The 16,198-nt window shown below is 48.4% G+C and overlaps 2 protein-coding genes across 3 annotated transcripts in view; both read right to left on the minus strand.

Moving 5' to 3' along the window:
• The window catches only part of Agbl4 (AGBL carboxypeptidase 4), a 1,010,368-nt gene that overhangs the window by 200,503 nt on the left and 793,667 nt on the right, over positions 1-16,198 (minus strand). The gene's annotated exons all lie outside the window — the stretch shown is intronic.
• The window catches only part of Bend5 (BEN domain containing 5), a 44,469-nt gene that overhangs the window by 16,561 nt on the left and 11,710 nt on the right, over positions 1-16,198 (minus strand). Inside the window, exons 2-3 of one of the 2 annotated variants that reach the window (XM_038333741.1) lie at positions 12,802-12,935; positions 10,345-10,729 (exon numbers count right to left, since the gene is read on the minus strand). In XM_038333741.1, the coding sequence (XP_038189669.1) occupies positions 10,345-10,729; positions 12,802-12,935 (519 nt within the window). Of the gene's footprint in view, positions 1-10,344; positions 10,812-12,801; positions 12,936-16,198 lie in introns of those variants that run through there. The other variant, XM_042055253.1, reaches the window with a different exon arrangement.

The raw sequence follows: 16,198 nt of genomic DNA on the forward strand, positions 1-16,198 counted from the left end.
AGCCCACACGAACCCACTCACCACACAGACTCTGACACACAATACACAGGAACACACACACCACAGACTCTGACATACAACACACACGAACCCACACACCACACAGACTTGACATACGACATACAACACACACAAACCCACTCACCACATAGACTCTGACATACAACACACATGAACCCACTCACCACATAGACTCTGACACACATTACACAGGAACCCACACACCACACAGACTGACATACAACACACACGAACCCACTCACCACACAGACTCTGACACACAACACACAGGAATCCACACACCACACAGACTCTGACACACAACACACAGGAACATACTCACCACACAGACTCTGACACACAACACACAGGAACATACTCACCACACAGACTCTGACACACAGCACACACGAACCCACTCGCCACACAAGCTCCATAAGAGACACTAAGGATTTCGGAACAAACAGGAAACATTTCAGCTTTGGAGAAGTTTCTAGTTCATCATATGAAATACTGTCATATACAGACGTGACAGGTGCAGAGTGGAGTCATCATGTGAGACACTGGTATGTCATATACAGACGGGACGGTGCACAGTGGAGTTATCATGTGAGACACTGGCATGTCATATACAGACATGACGGTGCACAGTGGAGTCAGGCAAAAGATAGAGTTTAAATCTTGTGTCCTATATCCTCTACTTAAGTCCTGGTGATTCCTCTTCTATTTTATGTGACTTGGTGTGGATTAAGTCACAGAGGAGAGAAGTCTGTCGGTACTACAAAGAGATAAACTGTACTGCGCCTTTATCTTAACTCTGGAAAGTTGCCACTTGATGGGATTTCAAGAGGCCTAAAGGTCACCTGTGTCTTCAAATCATCTACATGTTTGGACACTATCGCTTCTGATTTATTTCAGAACCAGAGAGTTTACGATGTTAGATTTCCTCTTAAAAGGATTAAATCGTATTTATTTCTGTACGCCTATAATGAGTTTGAAGTACAAGCCTAGTTTTCCAAAGGACAAAGTGAATCAAGTCAAAACTCCTGACCACAAACAGAGCACATGCGGTGGCATCAGAGCACTGTGGGTGAGAATACAATGACCTGCTCTCTTGAAAGGAACCTGAACATGGACAGTGACGTACATGAAGGACAGAAGCGCAGGCCTTGGGAAGAGGGAGGTGCTTCAGGCAGGCCAGGAGGATGTGCCTTTGCTGCCCAGCGCAGAGCAGGCTCATCAGCCTCTGTGAACCTTATGATGCCCTGGAGGATGACCTTGATCACGTTCACCTGCTATCGTGGCTATTCGCCTACTTAGTATCTACGAGGGCAGCGACGATCTGGCCCCATTCCTTCAGTGAAAATTTAGTTCATGCCTAGTAAGTGCCGGTGGTGGGCTATGTGCCTGTGAGGGATTCGTAGTCAAGCATCTGGAGAAACAGGTGACAGCTGCTAGTCACAACTGCTGTGTAACTGACAAGAGGACTCTGAAACGGAATCAGTAGCAGCCATGCAGCATCTGAAAAAGATAGGAGGCCTCAAAACAATGAACACTGGAGGATGGGCAAACAACGGTTGGGTGAGGCCCTCGGCAGGGCATCTTTATACAGTGAAGGAAAGGGGACAAACACAGGCTCCCTGGCCGACTCTGGGAAGTCTGACAATTCATACATCTTTGGGGAGAGAAAGGCCCGTACTGGGTAAGTGATTAAGTGATCCCTGAAGGCCTCAGGAAGAGCTGATCCGACTGGGCAGAGCCGGGCTGAGTGTGGTCTATGAATGTCATCAGCACAAGGGTGGCTCTTTGGTCACTGGCCCCTTCTCTCTCCATTTCCTTCCTAAGTGTGGTCTGTGAACACGGGCTGCCACAGGCTTTGATGGGCTGAGGCAGAAGTCATTCTGGCATGAGGCCTGGGTTGGGTGAGATCCCAGCAGGCTACAAGGAGGCCTCCCAGGTTGTCTGGGCTCTCAGAAAATCTGAACCAGAGAGCAGAAGAGACAAGGGATGGAGCATCAAAGTATTTTACCTTCATTTGAGGACCCTTTGCAGGGGCATGTTGGGAAGCCAGAGGACTGACACCTGCTGACCGTCAGCTATGTTAAGCATCTTACAACAAAAGTTCTTTTTAAAATGCCTTTTCCCCTCACTGTCGGCACTATCTGCTTAGCATCTCTGAGTGCATGCCAAGAGGCAGGGCAGCGTCTTGTTCACTGCCATGGCCTCGGCACCCAGCACCCACTCTCCCAGCCCACCTCTGAAGAAGTCGTGAGGGGAAGCGTGGGGGAAGGGCACCCGAACTCACTGTAACCTCCGGGAACTCTGAACACGCACTTCCCTGGTTAGCTAACTGTACTTTCATCTGTTGCTCTCTCACCCACTTCTGCCCAACTATTTGACCCACATGGCAACAAAATGGGAAGAGGCAGCCAAAGTCGTTTGGGTTTGTCCTGTCAGAGCAGCGTTGAAGACATCACACGCGCACTTAATGCCTATGAACCGGCCTCTGGTCCTTGGATAGGATGAGCTGGAGGGGTGAGAGGCTGAGGTGGGCACCAGCCGAGTGGAGAGCAGAAGGGCTCGCCTTCCCACCGGCTCCCAAGGGGATGCAAGTGCGGTGGTGAACACAAGCAGGGAGTTCTAGGGAGGCAGAATTGATTCTGTGGCTCCACTTCCTCAACCAATATTCCTGGCCAGAGATGCCCCAGGCTTTCCTTTCTGTTCTCTGTATAAATCAGCCTCTCTTCTAACTGGAAAACTTTGTTCAGCCTTTCCTATTACATGAGATACTATTTATTTCCTCGTCAATTGGAGATTTACAACGAAAGCCACCTACAGCACCCAGGCTGCAGTAGTGTAAAAAGACCTCTCCTCTATCCTCCCCTAATGCCCAACGCCCCAGAGCAAAGCAAGACTCACATTTCACTTTAATTACTTGCTGTTAAGAGTGTGTTTAAAGCACAGAGTCTTATCCACTTCATGTCTCATGCCCAGCAAAGGGCCCGAAACAGAGAAGTAGTCAATAAAAGTTCCTGGCATAAATACTTTCCCCTAGAGTTCCAGCTATTCAGTGCCAGGAGGGGCTGACAGGAAGACACAGTGCGCTTCCTGTGTGTTTAGAGGCATGCTATAGGTGGTCAAGTGATCTCTTGCAAGAGAGCTGCAGAAGACTTCACACCTAGACAAGCTTGGGGTCTCTGTGAGAACTACCCCCACAATCGGACAGATGCTTAGGATAGCAAGAGAGTGTGGCCAGCCTTTGGGCCTCAGTGAATCCTAATGGTCAGAACGAATCTATCCATCCATGGCAGCTGGACAGCAGCCTGCCACAGCTTCATGATGGTGGAATTCCCCCATATACACTCAGATTCCACCTTGCACAGCCATGTTCTTTCTTCTGGGCTTCAGTTTGCCTATCTATTCAGAGGAGAATGAAAGGATGAGTTCTCTTCTTCCTAAAATGATAATTTTCATGAAAACTATTGGAATTTCTAGTTGGAACCTTGAGGCCAAATAGGTGGGTAAGACAGACACTATAAAGAAATTAAACAGGAGGCAGGTAGATGCCATGCACAAGGCTTAGTGACTGATCAGACGGCCTGACACTGGGAAAAGTGAGACAGGCCTCTGTGAGAAACTTGGTTCTCCCTGAGTCTGTGGCCTCAGGCAAGTTACCTAATCTCTTGGAGCAGCCTGTTTCCTCATCAGGAGTCCTCTCTGTAGCTGAGGTGGTTTTATGTAAGGAAAAGTTCCTGGTGTCTGCCCCAGGGCACATCTAGAGGGGCCTAGGGTTGTAAACTAAACCCCTTTCCATTTGCATTTCCTGACTGCAGCAGACAGCAGAAAACAAACCTGTCACAAGGCAAAGCCCAGCAATGTCGAGACTGTCCAGCTGCCTAACAGCTATCAAAGGGACAGGAAGAGATTTTCCTCAGTCCCATCCCCTTGACCCACAGGAAAATAGTTCTGGGGAGAAAAGACAAAGAGTCCAGAATTATTTAACCATCTTGGAATCACACTGGCAAATAATCTGGCATCAACTGTGGTTAATTCTGATAATTCAATGAGGTAAATAAATAAATAAATAAGGCCTTCAAGATGATAGATGGCTGCTATCATCAGACAAATGAATCCAGTCTCACTGCTAGATCCTTTTGTGAGATCCACATAGGACAGCACCAAGTGCATATTCTGGCGTTGCTGCCGCTGTGGGTCAGCTTTGAGTACCCCGTGCTTTACTGTTACAATATGGCTTTTACCCGCCTCTTCGGCCGTCTCTTAAAATCCAGTTATTTTCAGTGTTTCTGCACACTGGTGAGAGTGAGCTGAGAACCTGAAGATGAGGCAAAGGGCCCAAGGAGGAGAACCTAAGCCCTGAGGAGGCAGAGCTGTATGTGGGGATGTCTGAAAGGACCGGCGGGGTCCTGGTGATCCCCGAGACAACCGATGCGATCAGCTGGCGAAGGCTGGTCCACAGACACATGGAGGGAAGGGAGAATTTCACTCAGGAAAACGGAGGGAAGGAGAGACTTTGAAAACTACAGACCACACAGTTGCAAAGTGGATGGCTCTGAAGGCTGAGAGTAGGAAGCAGGGGAGCTGCAGAAGGCATTAGGGGTTAACCAAAGATTAAGATGTTCCCTACAGCATCTGTGTTCTGTGGCAGGACAAAGAGCCGGGAGGTGCCAGGTACTGTACACACACTGTCTGTGTCATCCTTGAGTGACCCTACGTGTCAGTGTAGAGCTACTGAGCAATCTCAAGCTTGTGCCTGGCACATCTTTACTGCGGTGGCCTTGTCATCATTTCAGCCATGACGTTTGGGCGATCATTGACTCTGTTTTATAGATGAGTAAAGCCCAGGGAGTAACTTGTCCAAGGCGACTCAAGTAGACTCTGGAAGACCCAGGACTCAAAACTGCAATTTCTGACCCCAGGACCCTTGCAGACTTTAAATCACTAAGTGGGTTCTCTGCCTGAATGTGACAGGCTTAAAGGTTCCCATTTCACAGAGGACAAAACAGAAGTGGAAGGGTTAAATCACTTGCTTTTTCAAGGTTCCATTTCACAGAGAACAAAACCGACTCAGAAGAGTTAAATCATCTGCATCACGTTGCACAGGTAAGGGATTACAGCAAGTGAGATTCAAGCCCAGGTAATATCTGTTGTCAAAGGCCAGGCTGCCTCCAGTCCAGGGGAATCAGCAGGAAGCATCCGGCTGACATTAACTGCCTTTTCTAGGGCACCATCAGAGACCTGGGCATAAAGAAGCCAGTACAGACCACAAAGGATTTCAAAGATCAAAGCTGGTATTTTAACAGACCTTGGACAGAAGACAAGGTATAAACTCAGACGGTTACAGACGTGTTAGCAATCTGGCTCTGAGGAGCCAAGACAGATATGCAGGCCAGCCACCACGGCTCTCTTCTTTAAACATTTCAGCCCGCTTGTGATCTAGCCAACAGGGGCATTAGCTCTTCTTCTCACATGCTCTTCTTTCAAATGGAGATAATAATCCTTACCTGGCCCTGCAATAAGGCTATCAGAAGAGTCCAGGGAGATAAAAATGTCGAGGTGCTTTGACACCTGTGAAGTGCCACACACATGCAAATTACCGCTATTATTCTTATTAGCTCTCCCTCAGCTGGTCAGAACTCATCATCGGGGCCTACATTCCTTGACAAAACAGACACAAAATCTACAATCATTATCCGCCTCCCTCCTGCAATTGCCGCGCCAATTTTACTCTGTCTGGTGGGAGGTATTCAGGTTTGTGGCCCCCTGACAGCTGTGTGCCTCCTCGGGGTGTGTCCACCCCTCCACATTCGGGAGTCTGAACTTAGGCCATTTGGTTCACGCCAGAAGGAGCAGGCGACACTAAGGAAGCTGCCTAATCTTGTGTTTCCCCTGTGTATTAAGTACAGAAATCTGGACTGCTGAGAGGCCTCAGCTGGTAAAAGTACTTGGTGCCAAGCGTGATGAACTGAGTTTGATCCCTGGGGCTTACCACACACACACACACACACACAACACACACATACAAACACACACACACACCTTTCGAGAGAATAAAAATAGTGTAACTGGAAAGTTTAAGAACAAAGACTGGCAGAGGAGCAGCTGAAACCCTCCTTGGCTCCACTCTCTCCTGGCGCTGTTTGTCCCCTGCATCCCCCGGCTCGGCTTCATCTTATCTCCTCAGCCATCCTGGAGGCCACCATGCCCCAGTTTGAAAACACTAACCCACTAGCTTGCAGGTGCTTTTTATGACGGTCTCTTTCATCTCTAGGTTTCTAACATCCATCCCTATCTTGGCACAAAGTACAAGCTCAATAAACATTTGTCGAAGACAAAAGAATAAATGAATGTATAATCCCATAAATCAGTATGTGCCTTGTAAGAGTGATGTCCTTATGCTTTTAGAGTCCTCAGCATTGATTCTTCAGGGGATGGAAAGGAAAGGGAAGCCAAGACAGTCAGACTGCGGTTTACTGAACACTGACTGTGATGGACACACAGCCAGACTCTTACAGTGTTCCCTTACTCAGTTCAGTACAAGTACTGGAATAAATGGCCATCTAGGGGGAGGGTGTGAGGTTATGCCCTGTCAAAAAGGGTTGTTTTCCAGGCTAAGATCACAGAGAAGGAACCAATGGCCCTTTATCAGGGACGGTCAAGTCACACCCCTGTTGGTGACAAAGAAGAGTGCTAAAGAAAGCAGTGGGGGGTGAAGGGCCAGTGTGACCTTGCTTCTTAATTAGCAAAGCAGGACGACCTCCCACCTCCGGTCAGCTCTTACCCAGCCCAAAATTCCACGCTGTTGAGAGCCCTTCCCATCAGACACATCCCAGAGAAGGAATGAAACAAGAATGAATGAACGAACATAGAAACGAAGAAGTGCGGCACCCAGCTGAGAGCAGTCCTGCCATCCTGCTGTCCCCTGCCCCCTTCAGTGTGTACACAACTCCTGGCTGTCAAGGAATCGGAGCCCCATGCCTGAAGCTGTCAGGTTTCTGTTTCCCAGCCTCCCCCCACATTACCAGTAATCCTCCCGGGTGGGGAGAAGTGTCTTAAAACACATCTCCTGACCTATCGGCCAATCTGGTTTCTGAATTACCTGTCAGGGTGTAAATGATCCAGCACCCAATGTGGACGAAGGACCTCAAGTTGGAAGCCTAGGGGAGGAAGGCCAGATCTCCAAGAGCAAGACAAAAGCCAGGCCTGACACCAAGCCAGGCCTCAGAAGGCATGCAGAACTGAGGCCCCTCCAGGGTCTGTCACTTTCTCGCTCTTCTCCTCTGCCCTGGTTCTGGGTAGCATTTATGGAATGCAGGAAAGATGTCTCAAAATGCCGGATCCTCCCCCACTACTGGATACTCTGCATTTTAGTTAGAAGTTTACACATTTACCCCTAACCCCACGCTCTGCCCACCTAGCAATGTTTTTGCCTTCTTTGTATCTCCCATGTCCGTAGGCTTGGAAAATGTCCGATGGTGTTACTGAATAATCGAATGAAAAAATAAGCAGACAACTGTAACTCATCCTATCTTCTGCTGTCAAAGATAATGAGAAGCAGAGACATTGGCTAACCTGCCTAAAGTCACAGGCCCAATTACTGACTGGCAGAGCCAGCTTTAAAACCCCAAACAGACCCTATCTCGGCTTGTCTTCCGAGTGATGCAGGAGAGTAACTAGGAGTACCTGAGCAGCGACAGAGTACCAGACACTGTGCGTCCCAAGGCTGTGAGGGGGCTGACAAGAACCCATTTTAAGGGGTATAATATTGAGGTTCAGAGAGTTGCTGGCTGACTAGATTGCACCTCACTCTTCCTACCCAATTACACCTGCCTGCATAGAAACTCACTTTTCAAGCCTATTCTTTTTTCCCTTCAGGCTGGTTTATCAGTCTTCCAAAAATCGAGTGTCTTATCTCTGCTGTCCACAGCCCTCTGTGCATAAGATCTTCAAGAGTAGAAAGCAAAATGTACATGGATGCATGCATGTGTGTGCATGCTTCTGTGTTTTATATGTGAGTGTTGTATGTGTGTGTGTGCATGTGTGTGTGTATGTGAATGTATATTCCAAATATATGAGACTGCTGCTCACCACTAGGCACAATGCCTGACATAGGAGAAGACCAGTAAGTATTGGTGAAGGGAACCAGGAAAGGAGGAAAGAGGTTAGAAAGAAAGGAAAAGAAGAAAGAAAGGACAGAATTTTTCAAAGACAGAGTTAGAAGGTAGGAAAGTCAGAATTCGAACCCAGGCCTGTAGGCACCCATAAAATAATACAACCTTTCAGGCAGAGACCCTTTGATTATTAAAGACCATATAGATTGTCTTAGTGTCAATTAACACATGTTAATGAGTGCAGTTTACGTGTTCCTAGATGGAGGAATGTGTGTTATTTTCAGGAAGTCTGTTATCCTGAGAGCACAGGGCTCTGCACGTGGCCATGGTGGAAGCTACGTCTATACTTGCTGCTGGAGTCTGTCTCATGGTGACAGGAACAGTGGCACATCAGAGAAGAGACGGCCACTGGCCATCATGATGACACACAAGTCCCGCAGGAAGAGCAATCCTGGCAAGGCAGCAAGGGTTTTAGGCTTGACTGCCAAGTGTCTTAGGATGAACCTGCCTACACAAGCGTGGTTTCTTACTGCCCAAGAACAGGGCGGTTTCTGGAGTCCAAACCCCCAGTCCAGGACCATGCAAAACTGGTAACTTCCCCCAGGGGCTGAGCTAATGATGTGGAAAGTGTGCTGTTTGGTGTGCTTCCCCATCCTTCTGAAGAAGCTCACAAAAGACCCAGCACAATCAGAGTAAAAGTCATCCACCTGAAGGTCGGGAAACACATTTCCCCCTGAAAATGGAATTGTGGCCCCAGAGTCCACCTGCACTATAGCACCAACACTGCTTTCTTAAATTCTCACAGCAATGACGGCCCACTGAGATTTTACCGTAATGGATACTTGCGGAGGACCTGAAAGTAACATGTAATCTTTACTGCCACGGTGAACCTATGAGCTGCGAAAAAGTCAAGGTGAAGGCAGAGCTTCCAGCCCATTAACTATGGTGAGGCGGTGTGAGCCGGAGGTTTGTTTCTGGTAACCTCCACCCAGTGTGCACCTCCGTGTCAAGGTCAGGAAAAGGTGATCTACTGAGACATTACCATGAAGGCACACTTAAGAAGCACAAGGCACCTGCAAATGGAAAAGGGACAGTGTGGGAGTAGGCCTGTCCACACTGAGTACAGAGCGGACCCTGCGCATCAGTGTGTATCATCTCTCTAGATAATGGAGACCTGCCTTCTTCAGGCACCTTTGGAAGCTGCGGACACATGTCTCTGCCTAGTTTACTCCCGCTTAGAGGAAAGCGCTCTGATGCAGAGGCCATGGTGGCTGACCGGCCCCACCTCTCCCACTGCTAGCTCCTCCACTCTGCAGGAGGTTTTCTGTCTTCTCAGTCTCTTGCCTTTTAGGATCCATTCATCCCAGCCTCCACACCACTTCAGATGAAAAAACCTAAAGGCCAGGGTGGCTCTCCTCTGAGCAAACCAGAGGAATTTTGTGTATCTTTATACTAATCTCTCCATACCTCCAATGCGCAGAGCTTTCTTGTTTGTTTTGCTTTGTAGTGGGGTGAACTCTGGGCTCTGCACATACCATCCGAGTGCTCTGCTGCTGAGCCACATCCTCCAGGCCTCAGAATCGATTTAATGCCTCCCATCCCTACTGAAATAAGCCCTGCTACTTCCCAAGTCGGTGGTTTTCAGCGTCCTTGCCTTCCGCCCTCCATGTCTGCAGCAGCCTTCCTAACGTGCCCCGTGTGTTTGCCATACTCATGAGTGCTGTCCTTGGAATACTCAGGTGCCTGGATGCAGCGCCCACCTTTCAAGACCCACGCACTTTCTCGAGTCTCTCCCCTTTAACTCCTTACACACGGCCTGTTCAGGCTCTCAACATTTGGGTCATGGTAGCGGGATTCCCCCTTTGTCACTCTGGCTCATAGTAACGGGGTGTGCTTCAGCTATCGTCCAGTTTTCTCTACTGTCTGAGGTCTATTTGGAGGGCTACCCCAAGTCTCTGTGCTACCCTCTTGCTGGATGGGCAGTAGCAAGCACTCTGTCTACCCTTGTTCTCTGAGCCACTTTCACAGAATGGCCAGGGCTGTATATTCAGAGGAGAGTGACTCCTTGGGGTGACTGTGGAGCCAAGTCTCTCTCCTTCCCTAGCCTCAAAGGGCACTTAGCCAGCTTCTCTCCTCTGTCCTGCTGGAAGGGGAGCTGCAGGAAGTAGGCCCCTCCCACTGGGAAGAGTGGTAAGTGGCCTGCCTGGGCACTCACCGCTGCCAAGCCGCAGGAGTAGCACATCTTGGAGTCTCCTGTTGAGGTCTCTGAGCTCCTTCATTTCAGACACCAGGGCCCCGTACTCCTTGAGCTTCTTGGCCTGCTGCACAAGCTGCCTCCGAGTCCGCTCCAGCTCCTGCTGGAGGTGGCGCATCTCCTCCTGCTGCTGCTGGTAGTTTCGCAGCAGCTCCTCATACAGAGCCCGGGGCACAACGGCATCCTCCAGGCTGTCCATGTCCTCTGTGCCCGGCGAGGCCTCCACAAAGACCTCTTCCGGACAAGTGCTGTGACCCAGGCTCAGGCCGTTCTGTTTCTCTAGCCGGGCCACCACTGCCTCGATACTCTTGTGGGCCGCTTCACTAGGCTTCCGCCCCTCCGGTCTCTGTGTAGGACAACGAGAATCAGTTCAGGCAAGGGCAGCTGGGACTTTCTTGGACTGCAGCTCAATATTTCCCCAGACAATCCTAGAATCACAGAACCACAGAACATCAGTGTGTTGAGAAACCTGTTACAGACATAGTCATTTTGCAAATGGGGAAAGAGAGGCTCGGAGAGCTCTTGCCAAATGTCAAACAAACAGGGGGTGGCAGAACCAGGTCACTCTTCTCGTGCTAAGACTTCACCATTTCCCTCCCAGCACTTGGCCTCTTGGACACACATATCTGGAACAGTCTTCTAAATTTCCCAGCCCTCCCTAGCCTCCATGGTGCCTGGGCAGTCACTTGATGGGCGTGTCTGGTGTGGATTTCCAAAGGCTCAGGAGCCTGCCCGAGTCAGTTCAGAGGAATCCCACTCAAGAACATACATATGCAAGTAGTTCTATCTTGTAACCTTTTTAAGACTGTTTCAGTTTGGAAGGACGTCAAAACCCAAACCCACTCGAATCTAGGTCAGTACATATGTCGTGTTTTCTCTGGTTCTGTACTGCCTACTCACTCAGGACTGGCAGTTGGCAGGAGCCTAACAAATGTTTACTCAACTGAAAACTTCAAAGAACGCTAACACTGGGGTGCTTTCAGTTTTCTTCATGTTGCAGGTAAGCAAACCAAGCTCCCAAGAGGGGAAGAATCATCCCCAGGGTGGCATGGGAGTTACATGCTACAGAGTCAGCAGAATTTGGAGCCCAACTCCCTGCATGGAGTCTCTCTCTTACAGCTGCCAGCTTCTCCCTCAGCAGGACAGCACAGGGCAAGGAAGACTCATTCATAAGAGAATGGTCCACCGCCACCAAGGGGCTGAGGTAAGTTCAGTTCAAGTGGACAAAGCTCCCACTGAGGGCTGCAGGAGAGCAGAATGGTTATTGAGTCTTCACCTAAGGTTGAAGGGTCATGAGCTCTCCCAGGGGTACAGACAGAGAGTACACAAGACTCTGCACATCTTTGCCATGACAGGCCAGGCCTGACTCAGCTTTCCAGTTTCAGGAAATTAAAAGGAATGATAATGAGGTAAACTCACGACTTAAGATTAAGTAACATTGCAATGTTCTTGGTCATTTTATTTGCTGAGATAATGAATAGATGAATGTACCTGCTAGAATTATAATGACCACCTTAAACATCTGTCTGCGTCATGGTACTGTGAGAACCCGAGGTACAGGGACCACATGGCTATACTTGATGACCCCAGGGGCCAGCACTGGGCCAGAGGAGTAATGGATGTCATAGCAGGGGAGTAATGGATGTCATGCAGTGGACTGGCTGCATCTTTTGGACCACACTCTGGGAATGTTCTTGACCTTGTGTCCCAAATGAGATCACAAAGCAGAAGTTACCTTTCTTTTCCTCCCTCTTCCTTTCTCTGGGATACTCACAGAACAGGGTAAGGCAGCAGAGAGCTAGACCTCTGAACAAGATTTCCAGCAGGGTTTTTGTTTGTTTGTTGGTTTTCATACAGTGAGAGACCAGCTGGGACACATAACAAGGAAACGCAACCTCATGAAAAGTTTTTCATCCAACCCAGGATCCCGTAAGTGCCCTCTGTGAAATTTACTAATATCTTTCCGCAAGTCCACCCTCGGAAATTTGGAACAATGTGACAGTGACTCGCTCTAAACTGCTACCCAGGACCAAATGCAATAGCGACTCGTTCCAGACTGCTACCCCAGACCAACAGCCGCTTAGTGTCCATGTGAGTCAGTAGCGACCTCTCCGGCGTTGTGTGCCAGGGAAGAGCATGCTGTCCTATATCTCCAGCAGTCTTGACACGGCATACACTGTCGCAGGACTGTGCCTGGAGGTACAATCTAAATGAGAACTCTTGGAACAGTAGGCCTTGGGGAAAATGCAATTGCTGTCTCAAGCAAACTCCATCTGCACCCCCAAAAAAGCCCAAACAAAAGAATGCCCATGGCCAGGGCACAGTTATATGGGGAAGGAGGCCAGACTGGAACTCTCTGGCTCTGAGAAGTATGACATCACTCTCATGAACATTCAAGAAAAGCAAAGATTTTGTTACCTTGATGTGTCTAAGCTGTAGGTCTTCTTCCCCGTAGTCTTTAACCTCCCCATCGTCTTCCAGGTGACTGAGAGAAAGTTTGGGGATTTTTATTTTCTTCTGCATCACACTGTTCTCAAGATCAGATTTGTCTTCTACAATGCATACCAAGAGAACAAGGTTGATTATGAGTCAAAATGCTCAAAAAGTCTAAAACTTCAAATTCTAGAAAATAAATGAGGCCAAACCAGCTAAAAAGGAAAAGTGGATAAACCCCAGGCCTACTGTAACCTGCACAGGGAGCTTCTGAAGGCAGCGTACAGCATCTAGGGTATACAGTCAACAACATACAAAGTACTGAAACAGCACCCAAGGGAGTCTGCCTAGGGGTTTTTGGCATATCCATTTGAAAGGTTGCCTTTTATGGAATTCAAGAATCCTGGAGCTGGAACAGCCCCCAGACTGTCATCAGGCGTGGTGGTTTGAACAAGAATGGCCCCCCATAGGCTCATGCTTGTATTCTCGGTCTCCAGTTGGTAGAATTGTTTAGGAAGGATTAGGAGGTGTGATTGGCAGGGAGAGGTGCGTAGCTGGGGCAGGATCTGAGGTTTTAAAAACCCGTAGCATTCTCAGTTAACTTGTCTGTGAAAGAAAGAATTGAAGCTCTCAGCTTATAAATTGCCTTGGTCATGGTAGTTTTGTCACAGCAATAGAAAAGCATCGAAGATTCCTGGTCTGAACTTAACTGACACGTGAATCTCTCGATACTCAAGACGTACTTGGTATAGCCCAAGTATCTCCTCAAGAAAACTTGGTTTCTGAGGCCTGGTAATAAAGAGGCATAAGAGGAGTGGCAGCCCTTCTTAAGGTGACGCCTACACTGTAAGGGCATAGACAGGCTGAGGAAAGGAAGGTTTGTTTCCTCCCGACAGCACCAATGTGAGAAGGCGGAGTCTAATGGGCCCTGGTGAGTGGCTGCTCCAGCTCTCTCTTCAGAGCCTGGTCCAAAGTGTGAGTGTGAGGAAGATCTGGGAGTGAGAAATGGCTCTGGTGTCTTGTCCCGTGTTTCTGTGTACTCATAACAGGTCCTCAAGAGTTCATACAGACATGCTATTGCTCCTCATTTCCTCACTGTTTAACCTAATCTCACAGAATGACAGAGTATTGTTTTTTTCCCCGTGCAGGATTCAAAATGGTCTTTACTAATCTGTCTGTCACAGTGGAAGCTAGAAGTTCAAACGGGAAAGTTGTAGAGGTAGAAATCTGGGCCTACTCTGCAAATGGCCGTTAGTAGTAACAGAGTTTGTTGTCTGGGATGGGAGTGAGACTCTGGAAATTCCTGTTTCTTACACTCCCCAAAGGTTCCCACTTAGATCCATTCTCTAGTATGCTGCATGTGGCATGTAGCCGGGAGCTGGCTCTATGCAATCTCCTGGGATCTGTGTGTGTGTGTGTATGTGTGTGTGTGTGTGTGTGTGCATGTGTGCAAGTGTTAAACAAGCTGTCATGTCTCTTCCAGGTCAGGCTTTTCTCCTCAAAACTTGCTAGTAAAACGGAGAAAAATGCTTATAAACCAGTAACCATTCTGGAATGCACTCAAATGCAGTCTTCGCAAATCCAGCTTCAGCTGGTCAGAGGTGGGACCCCTGCATCAAAAAAGTTCTGAGTAAGCCCCAGTTTCTCCAAGACAGGGGGAAGAGATGAGCAAAGACCCAGGCTAGCTGAGCTCAGTCCTCTATGACAATGGTTCAGAGTACTCTTCAAACTGTGCCTGGTACGCTGGGCACTCCGGGAGCAGGATATTATGCTTCCTATTACCAGTGTGCCTGAATCACTTTATTCCCATAAGCAGAAAGTGGATAAATATTAAATTTAAGGAAAGAAAGAAATGACAGGCAGCATTTGAAGCACAAAGGAAAAGCCCAGGAAAAAGACGTTAATAGCGCCTGCTGGGAAAGGCCCTTCCCGCTAGGGTAGAGGACTCATCTGTGGCTCTTGCTTTCACAAGAATGACCTGTTCTTGTTCTCTTTGTGTCTATAAAACCCATCCAGCGGGTTAGGCATGAACAGTAGAGGCTACCTGGGCATTTCTAAAAGAACAATATCTTCCCTTTACAAATCAATGCTGAATCTTTCTAAGGCAACAAGCCTGCTGAAATGTAAAAGCTCAAGAGAGTGCTTCAGATGAAATTATCTTGGCATAGGGTGTTTGTGCACATATACACACAGGGGAGTGGGGAGGAAGAAAGGGAGGGGAGAAGAGGAGAGGGAGAGGAGTAGTGGAGAGATGGGAGGGACAGAGGGAGGGAGGGAGGGAGGGAGGGAGGGAGGGAGGGAGGGAGGGGGGGAGGGAGGGAGGGAGGGAGGGAGGGAGGACCCAAGACGGGAGGGTGCTACAGGACTTCTTTCTGATCCAGTCTTCGGTGTGACAAATGTGAAATGTGAGACGCCACCAAATGGGAACTAGCAAACTATGCTTTGCCTTCCAGAGCTGAAACAGCGGTTCAGACTGATGCGATATACTAACTGTTGAGTTAGTACAGAAGCGGGCAGGCATTGAGGCTTACAAATCTGGGTACTGGATGAGCAATGGTTCTCAGATCCTCTCATTCAACCCTTTCAAAACACAATGAGGGAAATTAGGTTACTTCAGGAAAGGCTATGCATCCCTGCAGTGTGCAGGCAGACAAAGGAGGAACAAAAGAGACTTCGTCTACATCTTGGCAAGCTCACTATTACGCAAGGTTCCAAAGGTTAGTGTTATAGCATGAACATATAGGACAAAACCTTTGGTATAATTCAGGCCCAGAAGTTTCCCTCCCATAAGTCAGCCAATATTTTTGAGAATTACACTGTGCAAAATTGAAGCTGGGTCCTTGCAACAGATGTGCAGGCAATCGGATGGGGATATGAGATAAAAGCCCATGAGGAGATAATTCAAGATTTCCAGCCAAACTTGAATCTAGCATTTTACAAGCAAGAGAGATCTTTTTGGCGTATAACAAGTTTAAATAAGTTGTTTTTCTTCTCTGAGCCCATTTCCTCATCTGTGAACTGAAGTGAATAATTCCCCATTATTGGTCATTTTTGTTGTTGTTATTCTAATGAGGCTGTAAAATTTACCACAGGTGGACACCAAATCAGCTGGATGAGCACACCTTGAAACCACAGAACCCTATGCTAGTTGTGGCCTGAGGCTGGCTTGCCTGTGGGCTGGAGACCTGCCTAACTGCCTGGCTTGGGATGGGTGACAGACAGAAGTGCTCTTCACTTGATGACAGCAATGCCTGGAGGCCCCACCCCTAGACACATACAGGCTCCATGGTCTTTCATGCCCTCCTTCTCCTTGTGTGTTTCTCAAACTCTGTTCAGCCTGCATTCATCTCTTCCTTCCTCCTCTGAGGTTTCATTCCACACT

Source organism: Arvicola amphibius, chromosome 6 (genome assembly GCF_903992535.2).
Source record: "Arvicola amphibius chromosome 6, mArvAmp1.2, whole genome shotgun sequence".
Taxonomy (NCBI): Eukaryota; Metazoa; Chordata; class Mammalia; order Rodentia; family Cricetidae; genus Arvicola; species Arvicola amphibius.